General features: G+C 41.3%; 1 protein-coding gene across 1 annotated transcript in view; it reads right to left on the bottom strand.

Annotated features, from left to right (window-relative positions):
• Positions 1-13,115, bottom strand: part of cep104 (centrosomal protein 104) — a 36,197-nt gene that overhangs the window by 11,792 nt on the left and 11,290 nt on the right. The window contains exons 8-13 of the mRNA XM_041945934.1: positions 12,270-12,425; positions 11,892-12,119; positions 10,878-11,093; positions 10,254-10,421; positions 9,248-9,421; positions 2,363-2,539 (exon numbers count right to left, since the gene is read on the bottom strand). Of these exons, the coding sequence (XP_041801868.1) occupies positions 2,363-2,539; positions 9,248-9,421; positions 10,254-10,421; positions 10,878-11,093; positions 11,892-12,119; positions 12,270-12,425 (1,119 nt within the window). The remainder of the gene's footprint in view (positions 1-2,362; positions 2,540-9,247; positions 9,422-10,253; positions 10,422-10,877; positions 11,094-11,891; positions 12,120-12,269; positions 12,426-13,115) is intronic.

Below are 13,115 nucleotides of genomic sequence, written 5' to 3'. Positions count from 1 at the left end.
TAAATTTGCCTTGCCCTGTCGTACTTACAGTATGCTGAAGAAACAGGGCAGGCCACAGAAAATATTTACTGCTTGTTTTTTAACAGACAAAAGTCAATGTTTTACAAAGCAGTGCTTGACATATTTGCAGTCTTTTTTCATCTGCAAAACAGCAACACTGTTGAGAAGGTCCTTTGATGGGAGTGCACATCATGACGTAAAAAGAGCCCATCATCCGACATAATCTCTGTGAAGAGACTCATAACACAATAGCAGTGCTGCCATTGGAGAGCATTAACATTCAGAGGTAAACTGTGGACAAAGGCCGCCCATCCCTCTCTCAACAGGCTCAGTGACAGCTTGCCATTATTCTCCGTTGTCTCTGCTGACCACTTCTCATTTTAATTACAGGGAATTCAATCGCCCCCTTTTTTCACTCTGTTTCCCGCCTCAGAGCAGATCACTCAGGTAACACTGGACGAAAGAGGAAAAATGCTCAAACCATGGCTGAGCTTACACACATGAGCTAAAAGAGGCAGACACTAGTAAAGGTTTCAGCTGTGAAATGAAGGATTCAGCCATTTAACAAGTGTCTTCAGTGTACTAAATTAATTAAAAGATAATACCTGTATCTGTTGTGCAACTTATTAATTTGTGTTTGAGGGCAGCTACTACCACCAAACCAAATGGTTTATGCGCAGGTTTATACGTATATTGGTGGGATTAACTCTATAGACGTGCGTACATTTTCATTCATATTCAGAAGAAAATGAAAAATACAAGACTGAATACCAATGGCACATGCTGATGCTTACACATCTAGTGTATCTAGCTCTATGGATTGCCTGAGAGGAATTTTTTCTCACAGGAATCAAGCCCTGAACGTTCTGTACTTGTGAATTCAAAGATATTTTGTTGGTGCAACATAAGAGTATCAGACCAGGTCTCATAATCTCTGTTCGCCTGGTTTCAGACAACTACAGCGAGTAAAATCAAGAATCAAGGACATTTTTTGAACCATGGGAATCTTAGTCCACAGACCTTATGGTGTCAGCTATTGCAATTCTGTTGTCGTTGTTCTGGTGGCTGATAAAGGCTTGATGATATGCAAAGTTCCTGAAGTTAACAAAATCTGCTGTAAGACGGTAGGCAAACTAGAACCAAATCTGATTAGCACAGTGGCTTATCAGGTGTATCAACATCAAAGACAAGACAACTATTTCACAATCCATTCCTCATTAAAAATGAGTTTCCGTTTAAATTTGGCATCTCCTACTTCATTATTGCCAAACTGTTAAATGTGACAGTCAGGAGAAAAAGCAAGCTGTCGAGGAAAGCACAGCCATCCTGTCACATCTCAATCAAGACTGGAAATGTTTCCCAGGCAAATATGAGAGGCAGCCAACACAAAGGGGACAGGCTCTGAGAAAGCATGCACAAACATGCAAACACAGGCTATCCAATGCCACCTGTGTGGCTTTGGTTTCAGAAGGCAGAGAAACTCAGAAGACAAACCTAACAATTTGCTCTCACTGATAAAAGCTGTGTAAAGTCAAGAGGAGGGCTGAGTAGAGGGGGATGGGTGGAGGACCGGTTGTAAACTAGAGAGGGGAGGATGGGACAACTCGTCCTGCGCAGCCTGGTCAACAGTTGGAGAGCTTACACGCAGATATGACGTCACTGCTGGAAACCAGCAGAGCGCAGGGGACGTAAAGTGGATGCCAATGGTGACAACATTGACTCAGCTGACTGGAGCTTGCTGACAGCCTATTTGACTAAAATGAATGGCCACAGGAAGCCAGGGAGGGACTGCTCCCCTTTCAGTTAGTCACATCATAATTACTGAGCCAAATGTAATAGAAAATCAGCTCAATGGACGCCTGCTTCTACAGTGGAATAATACAGGCACCATACTGAATGTATTTCTACACAGGACATGTGCTGTCATGTTATAGGATATAGGATATGTTAAAATTGCTATTTCTAGCTTGGAAAGAGTACAGTTTAAATTTAATCTTGAGATTTTACAGCTATAAAATCCCCTGAAAACATCCAGGATATTTCTAAGGTGGTGGAAAAAGCTTCAGAAACCAAAATTTAGACACTGTGACCCTAGAGTATGAAGGACGGGGAACAACAATTTTTTTTGTATCAAGATAACGGAATAATGATCTTATTATCTTAAGATTTAAAAATATAATAGAAACAAAAGGCTAATTTCTCTAATTCAACATAATTCATTCTTGAGCTAAGAGGTCTAAAAAGACAGTTGCAAACAGGGCCGGCTTACATATCAGGAAACGATTCAAACTCATAATTAAGGGTGTCCACATCACTAAAAACAGTATGGACAGATGCATTTTGCACGATTTAGGTCCTTTACCATCATGACATTCTCCAGGGTGAAGCCAGAGTTCTCCACACCCAGTTTAGCGAGAAGCTTCTGGAGCAGCTCGGCCCGACTCTGAGCCAGACGAGAGGGGAAGTTGGATTTGAAGGGCTTCACCAGCTCACCAGGGATTACCTGCAGGTTGCGTACATCCTTCAAAACAGCAATTTCCTAAAAGGGGGGTGTGAGAAAGAAACAATGACTTTGAAATTTGACAGTGTAAAAGTCAAGCAATGTCATTGTATATGTACAGTATGCACCTTTAATTTGAGCAATATGTGTGCTGTAAGCCACCAACCAAATATCCTTTACATTCAGTAATATGTGTGCTGTACTAACATATCTGTGTGATGCTACACATGGTGATTTGTCATTCAACACAAGTATCTGTTAAAGAGACAAGTCATGACAGAGAATACAGATGTACAATTAAAGTGGGACGGAGGAGGGCGCTTGGAAAAACTTCTTTCAGTTGTTTTAGCCTCATCAGGTGAGAGGAATGTACGTCGGAAATATGGGACAATACACACAAGCGTGAACACAAACGTGCACACACAAACAGACAAAAAAGAGAGGAAAAAAACAAAAACATGTAATTTGTCCTCAACATACAAAGAGGCATTCAGTCAATGCTCTAACAGAGCCCCAAACAGATCCAGAAGGGCCGGGCGATGATTTCAGAGGGCCGAGACTCATCGCAATGGCCTGAGTTGAACTCTTTGAAACTGAAGTTACTGTAGCTCGTGAAGACATCCTCCCTTTCTTACTCAACACATACACACACCCATCCATGAATACACTGCAATACATTTCACTTAGCAAACACACGTCTCGCACGTTCACACAGACTTAGACATTTGCTTCACTTACATCCTGTACGTCATCACTCGATCCACCAGAAACACTTCCTGGTCTCACCCACCAGTACAAGTGAAAGAACAACAGTCCAGTACAGTGCACAAATAAAAGCACCCAAGCTAACTGCTCTGTTCCAGTTAAAGGCTACAAGGAAGAAATCCAGTTATTCAAGGTGACTACAACAGGGGGCTTGTCTGAAGGCTGGTGCAAAGCATGATAACACCTCAGGTGCTTCCTAACTCACCCTGTGTATATAGATACAGTACAGAACACTGCAGCACCCAGGAAGTGAGGCCTCTGTTATCACGAAAAGCTAAATTAAAACATTTCAAGTTCCTTTTATAAATATGAAATAACTTCCACACACTAGGATCTGCACTGAGTGCACTGATGCTAACTTGATTTCGCATTTGCATGTAACTGCCCTTTCAGCGCCTAAATAAGCCTCTAAGACAGGTGAGCTGTGGACGCTAAAGCTCTAAGAAAACAAAACGAAGCAACACAAATACCTCTAACCAACAAAATCTGACAGGTAGGGGCTAAGACGCGTACCACCAAAAAAGCACCATCCCTGGCTTGAATCCTGCCATGGGCCTATGTTCCACACTCCTATCATAATACTATAAATCAGCTCATTCCCTTTAACAGTATTAGCTTCATAATATTATCAAAGAATGACATTTGGTCTGGCATTTTTTTTTTTTTTCCAATCCTGATGTCCTGCTTCTACAGATGCTCACACAAATGAGCTCGGCCTACCTGGGCAGACTCAGTCTCTGTTTCACTGTTAAGAAGTTAAAAGCACTCTGTACCTTTTATTAAGAGACATGTCTTTCTTGGAAGAATCAAGAGCAGTATATTCCAATAAAACTGTTGCCTCAATCCAAAAATACAGAGATAGACAAATTAAAGTGCCAAGCATGCATGGGCAATCTTTTCCAAAGCTTGCCTTTGGAGGAAAGCTGGATTGAATTTTACACACAATGAGGCTGTTTCTTCTGTTTGCTCACTGTGGGCCGTGTAAATAAGGCGTTTTTCTAGTCATCATTTTGAATGCAGAATCGTGGGTGCTGTCTATTAAGACTGATTTCAGGAACAAAACATGCTCCATTTGACTGCAGCCATTATCTACGTTCATTCACATACAAACCCAGTTAAGCACACAAAATTTCAGTTTGTCCTGCAGGTGCGTGCATTCACAGTCATTGACTATGGCGTGTTTCATGTGTATTTATCTACTGTGGATACTATTCATAACAATGACAGCATTACATCACTGACTTCAAGATTGTTTATTGCTTGGATAAGGAATTCTGCCTTGGGATGCAATAAAATTTGTAGTAAAAAGTACTCCTGTAAAGAGGAAGCCAAGAGTACAACATGCATTCAAACGCATCTCAAATTGGACACTTTCTCAAGCATGCCATCAGTTGCTCCCAAGATCAGTGATGGAAAATCTCCAGCCCTCAATAAATCAAGAATTGAGACAAAGGGTTGTCCACTTGTCCACATTAAAGACAGTGAAATAATCTAAGATGTTGCATTGCACAAATGATTATGCCATTATGAATGACTCTCTCCTCCCCCACAAGGAAACAAGCATAAGAGCATGTACAGGAGCTCCCCGCTGTAACTCCTCTCTTTTGATGAAAGTGTGACTCTGCATAGTAAAAAAGCAAACAACGACATTTTTCAAATTCAAAAAAGAAAATTAAAACGAGAAAACAAAAATATTTTAGAAATCTGTCAAAAACCTGTTTCAAACTAAAAATTGTGTTGTTATTTATCAGGCAAATGACAAACTGGAACAACTAAATAGTCCTTATTCACATATATTAATCAACAATCTTAATATTTTGTATGACCTCCTCTGGCCCTGTTAACAGCTTGCATTCTTGCTGGCATTGTTTTTATGTACTTTTCCACAGTCTCTTTTGTTATTGAGTTCCAAATAGTTTCTAGCTGTTCCCAGAGACTTGCTTTGGATGAAACCTTTGTGCGATCTATTTTTGGAATAGGAATAGGAATCAAGTCTGGACTTGGCCAGTCCGTCAGTTCCAGTACTCCAGATTCCTTTTACTTGGTCAAGTAGTCTCCACACAGCTTTGCAGTGTGCTTGGGGTCATTGTCTCCTTGGTAAATGAACCCACGACTGATCAGGTTCAATCCAGAAGGGATTCAATGATGCACCAAGATGTTGTGGTAGACCTTCTAGTTCATGATACCATATATTTTAACTAATTTCCACATGCCGTTTCCACAAATGAAACCCCTTATCATCATGGAATCTCCACCGTGTTTCACTGTGGGTGCAATGCATCTTACATCAAAACGTACTCCAGCTTTTCTGTGGACATAAACACGACGATGCTGACCAAAGAGTTCAAACTTGGACTCGTCTGTCCAGAGTTCTTCCAGTCATCTACAGTCCAGTGTTTGTGCTCCCTGGCAAATTTTAGGCATTTCTGGATGTCTGCAGGCCTCAATAATGCAGCTATTCTTCCCTTTAAGTCTTGTTCCTTCAGTCGTCTGCTGATGGTCATTCTAGAAACTTTCTCAGATTCTGATCTAGGAGCATTAGTCTCTGCCTGAAGATCAGCAGTAGTCTTCCTTCTGTCTCTAGTACTTGAAATCTTAAGATGGCTGACATCTTCTTCAGTTAGCTTTCGTTTTCAGCCTCTTCCTTCGCGCATTTTATCAGTACGAGTCTCTGCAATCGAGTCCAAGGCATACTTGACCACACTGTGAGAACACAGTATGTCTTGTCCTATTTGTCTCAAAGGCCATCCAGCATCATGAAGTGCTTTGATTCGGACTTTCTCAAAAAGTTTCCTACACTTCACCATTTTGAACAGGAGTGAGGAATTTCATACTGAATTCATGTTTTTATACCCAAATTTGAGCCATCACACTGGAATTCTCAGAGAAGTCAGAAATTAATCAATCATAGCATACAGCCACTAAAACATTTTTTTGTTCAGGAATACAAGTAAATAACTGTAATTTGGCATCTCAATCGAAAAATAATACGTGCTTTGCTATTTTTTTATGCTTTTTTGCAAAACAGTATATGTGAAAATTCATGGATAACAACAATAATTATATTTTAGCATTAAAGACATCATTTGATTAAAGCGCTTGCATATACTGGTGGATTAACCATTACAGAAACATAACAAAATATTTTGGTAATCAGCCATACTGTTAATTTAGGGCAGCAGTGGCAAACACCATAAACTGGGTGGTGATCTAATAAATTTGTTCAGCACTTTAAATTTTTAGACAGTGGTTCTGTGACACAGATTATGTTGGAGGCAGTTTTTTACTGTGTACTGAAAGACGGAAAAATGGAGCCAAAAGACAGCAGTGAAGAAAACCTTCTGTTTTAACCTGATCTAGAATGAATCAAAACCTAATTTATCTTTTCTGATAAATTAAGGGTTTTAGAAAGACTTTAGAAAGATCTTTTTTGATGACTATATTTCTTGGGAACACCTTATCTTGTTCAACCAGCTGGCGATATGTCATTTCTTACGTCTAAAAAAGCCTGTGCAGTTTTATCTTTAATTTTTCCATTATCAAGCCATTATCATAGCTTGTTACTCAACTGGCTTCAGCCTGTCAGGCTGGCGACATTTAAGAGTGAGGAAGTGAGTTAACACAATAGTGGATCATTGTTCACTGTGTATGATTAGTTAATGAGTAGTGGCAGTATTATTATTTTGATGTAATATTTCTTCTGCATGAAAGGTGAGTGGCAGAGAGGGACAGTGTTTTATGTTCACACTCCTCCAACTTTAATACTATTGTATACTACCAGTCAAAGGTTTGGACACAGTTACACTGACATATGGTTTTTTCTTTATTTTTATTACTTTCTACACTGCAGATTCATACTGAAGACATCAAGACTATAAAAGAACATGTATGGAAAGTAAAAAAAAAAAAAAAGGGTTAAACAAACCAGAACATGTTTTATATTTTAGATTCTTCGAAGTAGCCACCTTTTGCTTTGATGACAGCGTTGCACACTCTTGGCATTCTCTTAATCAGCTTCATGAGGCAGTCACCTGAAATGGTTTTCCAACAGTCTTGAAGGAGCTCCCAGAGGTGCTGAGCACTTGTTGGCTGTTTTGCCTTCACTCTGTGGTCCAACTCATCCCAAACCTTCTCAGTTGGGTTTAGGTCAGGTGATTGTGGAGGCCTAGTCATCTGACACAGCACTCCCTCCCTCTCCTTCTTGGTCAAATAGCCCCTTACACAGCCTGGAGGTGTGTTTGGGGTCGTTGTCCTGTTGAAAAACAAATGATGGTCCAACTAAGCGCAAACCAGATGGGATGGCATGTCGCAGCAGGATGCTGTGGTAGCCATGCTGGTTAAGTGTGCCTTGAATGTTGAATAAATCCCCATCAGTGTCACCAGCGAAACACCCCCACACCATCACACCTCCTCCTCCGTGCTTCATGGTGGGAACCAGACATTTGAAACAATCCACTCACTTTTCTGCATCTCGCAAAGACATGGTGGAACCAGAAATCTCAAATTTGGGCTCATCAGACGGGAGTACAGATTTCCACTGGTCTAATGTCCATTCCTTGTGTTTCTTGGCCCAAACAAATCTCTTTTCTTTTTGTTGTTGTTCTTTCTCAGTAGTGGTTTCTTTGCAATTATTCGACCATGAAGGCCTGATTCATACAGTCTCCCCCAAACAGTGTTGAGATGTCCCTGCTACGTGGACTCTGTGGAGCATTTATGTGGGCTCTAATCTGAGCTGCTGTTAAATTCCGGTTTCTGAGGCTGGTAACTCTGATGAACTTATCCTCTGCAGCAGAGGTAACTCTTGGTCTTCCTTTCCCGGGGCGGTCCTCATGAGAGGCAGTTTCATCATAGCATTTGATGGTTTTTGCGACTGCACTTGAGGATACATTCAAAGTTCTTGAAATCTTCCAGATCGACTGACCTTCATGTCTTAGAGTAATGATTGACTGTTGTTTCTCTTTATCAGCTGAGTGATTCTTGCCATAATATGGAATATAACAGCAGTCAACTAGGGTATCAACCCTACTTCTGCAAAACACAACTGATGGTCTCAAACACATTAAGAAGGCAAGAAATTGCACAAATTAACTCTTGACATGGCACACCTGTTAAATGAAAACCATTTCAGGCGACTGCCTCATAAAGCTGATTGAGAGAATGCCAAGAGTGTGCAAAGCTGTCCCCAAAGCAAAAAGTGGCTACTACGAAGAATCTAAAATTTAAAACATATTCTACTTCTACTGTTAACTACATAATTTCATATGTGTTACTTCATAGTTTTGATGTCTTAAGTATGAATCGACAATGTAGAAAGTAATAAAAAAAACCATTGAGTGAGAAGGTGTGTCCAAACTTCTGACTGGTAGTGTACATATTCCTGGTATTTATTTATTTATGGTCTTTCTTTTGTTTTGTTTGCTGCAAGGGTGTATTGGATTCATTTCTAGTGTGTCTGGTTTTGCTGTCATGCTGTCTTTGTCACTGTTCCACCCTTGAGAGTCACCTCATGGGATAGGGAGGTCACTAAAACCCATTTGTGGTTGCTACAAGTTCCACCCTGTTGGTATGTGCCAATAAATCACCACAATTTCAAATTTGAAAAACACAAACCCATAAACAAATGAGATCAACACCAGGGACATCAGCAGCCTCTTCAGTTCATTTTACACTGCATGCCACTAAGACAAGTTTTTGTTGAGAAATCTGCTGGCTTGCTTTGGAACACAATGCAATGTTGTTTTGTGACGTAAAAAAGAAAGTGGGTGCTTATTTTTCAGACATTTTCAGACAAATGCTTTCACAGAGCTCTACACGAGGCAAGACAGTGGAGGGAGTGAAGGCAGATTTTGAAATCCTATTCTCTTCAATTAAAAGCAAAGCTGCTTAGGAGGCAGAGGGCAGACTGACAAGAAGCAAAGGGTGTATGGAAATCAAATGGTGCCACTGGTGTCATGTAGGTGTCAGTCCAGTGTGTTACAAAACCTGTATGAAGGCAGTGGCAGTGGACCGCAGGTGGCTGGCTAAATCTCCGGTCCTGGCCAGCAGGTTGGGCCAGGTCTGCTCCAAGCAGTGGGCCAGCTCAGCCCGGCCAAGCCCCAGACCTGGAATCAGGTTGCTCAGAAGTAGCTGCAGCAGCTTCAAGGAGGCGTGGAAAACCTAAGGAAAGAGCCAGTGGACATTAAGCTCCAAACCTGGAGAATTTTCAAAGAAAAGATAGCACCAGAGTGACGTCAATTAGCGGAGAGGCTAGACTTGGCAATGTTTAAATTGAGTTGGTTAGAGTATGCAGATGGAGAGTGATAATCAGTAGTTGTGAATGGAGGTTCTTGTTTGTTTATCCATGAGACAGTGGAAAGCAAAGATTCCACACCTGCTTTTTACAGGTCAATTAAATTACCAGAGCATTATCCATATTTGTGAAATTTTGTGATTACTTGGAAGATTTATATTGGAAATACATATAACACCCTGGTCTACTCTCTGACCCAGCACAGACCACTGCATTCCTAGAGAAGGGTGTATTTAAAATGAACTGAACTGAAGCACATCTGTGGAGCAGCAAATTAACCAGTTAACATCTTAATGGAGCATTCTGTGTGTCACTGTAGCTAGGAAAATAAATCACTAGAATTATTGAAGCACTACCCTTTTCATTACCATACAAGCTGTAGACAACTTCCAGAGAGGAGTTACAAGGCCATCCTTGTCAAAACTGTTTGTTTAAGGAAGCCAGGTCAGGGAGAGAGAGCTGGGGTTGTATATGGTACAGGAGGATCATTGTTAAAGGTTGTGTGCTCGTGATTTAACAACATGAACGTTAGCTCTGTTTGTGACAGGAATCCAAAGAATATGATTATAAAAAGACTGACAGTAACAAAGTAAACATATCCATAAAACCATAATAAGGCTGCTTTACTGGCAGCAGTTTCTGGTCAGTTCACTTGGACATTCCACAAAAAGACAATTTTCTTTTGAGGAAATGACTCACAAATGACGCTTTATCCAGGAGGGCCTTTTTCACCAGGAAGACTGCGGCTCTTATCATGTTTCTAAGTTCCTCTCTGGGTGTGATAGGGGATACCTCCAAAAGCTTCTTGTGCACAGCTAGGAGAGCATCCTCTCTGTAGGACCAGGTTTTGGAATACGCCCCAGCTACCTGGAAAAGAAGAGAGGACAAAACATTGGCCGAAGGGCAGGAAAGATGACAGACCACATGACGGATATCACTTATGTTACAGCAGATGTAGATAGAGATACCATGTATATATAGATCATATATCACAAACTGCTATATCTGCAGATATTAGTTTATTAACATAAATCTTTTCATTAACAATGCCTGAAAGCTGCGCTAATCAATATTTCTAGTATCATCAAATCATTGGCTTTTATGAACTGCAGTGTTTTGTTACTTATGCTGACAAATATGCCAATACAAATACATCTGGGACAGCTAAAAAAGAGAAATCATTTCCAAAAGATTATCCTGAATGGATGCCAAAAAGCATTTTTCAAAGAACATATCTTGAAATAAAAACCCCTAAGAAAGTTAAACCCTTAGTTAACTTAGCTTAAAACTTAACAAAGTTTTTCCACCTTTTTTTCTTCTTACCAGGCTTTCTCCAAAGACCTCTATTGGAAGGCCAGCCTCTCTCTGTGCCTTCTCCGTGAGGGACTCTGGCTCTCCGCTCATCTCAGGGCTGCGTGGAGTCCTTTGGGCATCAGGTTCGGGCAAGTGCTGCTCTACAGGGTTCTGGATGGTCTCCACAGGCCGGTCTTTCCTCTGAAGGGCTGGCACCGGCATCTCATCATAAGATATACTGGTAACCTGTTAGCACAAGCCAAGGACATTGGTATCTAAAGCCTGCAACATAATATTTACACACATTCTACAACTTTCACGTGTTTAATTACATTAATAGGTACCGTATACATATTTCTCAGCACACAAAAGAGTACATTTCCGAGAGATGTCTCAGTTCAGAGGCTTGAAGAAAAACGATCTACGCTGTCAAGTCTGAAAAGGATGTCAATCGTTGATCATTCAACATCACGATGACAATGAATATTTAACCCCCTCTATACAAACCCAAGCTCCAACCAGTCAGCACTGTCTCCTGTGCCCAGGTGCCAAATAGCACTCAGCTGCCTCATACAAGGCTCAAAGCCCTGCCTTCAGGCCAGGTTGGCAGCCGCTGGAGTCAGCCAACTGTTGCACGCTTTTAATTAAATATTGAAACCCAAACCTGCAGTAGGGCCGGCCTCTGTAGGTCGTGAGTAAAGCATAAAAGCCCCTGTTGGTCATAATCTCCCTATGTACTCTGTGTTCCAACACCACAGAGGCTTAAGGCAGGAGATGTGTTCACAAGGTGCTACATTGGGCTAGATTATTTTTACAATACAGGAATACATGCAAGCAGAACGAGCTACAGGTGGAGCTGTTTAAAACTGGATCATTAAAGGGACAAAAAGAGAATTGTCATCACTGACCATCCAGTCATACCAAACAAGTACTGGAAAACTTATGACTGTTTTGAAGTGTCTGCAGGTGATCGGCTTGTTTCACACTGTGTAAAGAGGTTGTGATGTGCTGCATCGTTGACTCATTTGGTAAAGTGGCACTTACGTCTATCTTGGGTACAGCGGCAGCGGTGCGCGGTGTGCCAGGTTGGCTGCTTAGTTTAGATGCAACTGTTCCTGCGTCCGCCCGTTGGTTCTGAAGAGCGTTTGTTTTTTTCTCCTTCCTGAATGTGTCTGTGGACACAAGGGGCTTGGTAGGGACTGAATGGTGGCTTGGAGAGGGCTGAAGGGAGGAAGGATCCTGGGCTGGCGATGGATCTCTTGCTCTCGTGATCTGGTGACATGATGGAAGGACACAATTCAGACAGAATGAGTCATGATTTTTTCCCATATCTTGTAATTTTTCATGTTGTTTAACACTAACACCTCTGAGTTTTTTGTTATTACACAGTTGAAGCATCGTCATCAGTGTTTGATGACCGACCAATGTCATGTCCAGCAGGTTGTGGACCTCCAGCTGCTGGTAGACGCTTCTCCTGTACTCCTCCATCAGCTCCTTCTTCTTCTTAGCCAGGTCATAGTCTTCCTTTTTGATGGCGCACTGCTTCTCTACATCATATCGAGCCAACCGCTCCCCCACCTTGAAGAGCCCGGGACAGGGAGAAGTAAAGACAGCCCTGCAGTGACACTGCGAGCTTACATTGCATATTTAGATGGGTAAACACAGAACCAGGACTGTATGTCATAATATTGTCATGATCTCATGTTGTCTCAGATTAATGTCAGTTTGTCAATCTTGGACTAAAACTGTAGTGGATGTTTAAAATGTTTACCTAGCACTGCTGACAGCTCAAGGGATTATTTTCAATTGTCTGCGCTAATAATAATAATAATTACATTTTACTAAGTCAATTGCTGATATCTGGTAATGTAGTGGCATCCCTACTAAAAGGTACTAGAAACATGAGCAGTGCACAGTTTGCATTTGAAATGAGAGATTATCGCCTACACTTGAGGTAACTTTCAGTTTTACCTCCAAATAAGGTGACTTGGGTAGTCTGGTCAAATCGTTGGCTTGTTTATGACCCGACTGATTGTCTGAATGCTCATGCTTTTTACTGCCTTGGACCTCATTGTACTGATGTCACTGAGTTCTCAGAGCTCAGTAATTAGTGAAGTGAGTACAGTGTCATCATAACCAATAGAAACAACAGCCCAAAACTGCACAAATAAGAGCCAAGTTGTAATTAACCAGAATTATTCTTCAAACCAAACTGGAGCTGGTTTGGGGATTGGACTAGACTAATCACGGGCAGCTCTGCCCTGCACA

The sequence above is a fragment of the Chelmon rostratus genome, chromosome 10 (genome assembly GCF_017976325.1).
Source record: "Chelmon rostratus isolate fCheRos1 chromosome 10, fCheRos1.pri, whole genome shotgun sequence".
Lineage (NCBI taxonomy): Eukaryota > Metazoa > Chordata > Actinopteri > Chaetodontiformes > Chaetodontidae > Chelmon > Chelmon rostratus.
Note: the sequence above shows the minus strand (reverse complement) of the source record. Positions and strands in the feature narration are given on the sequence as shown.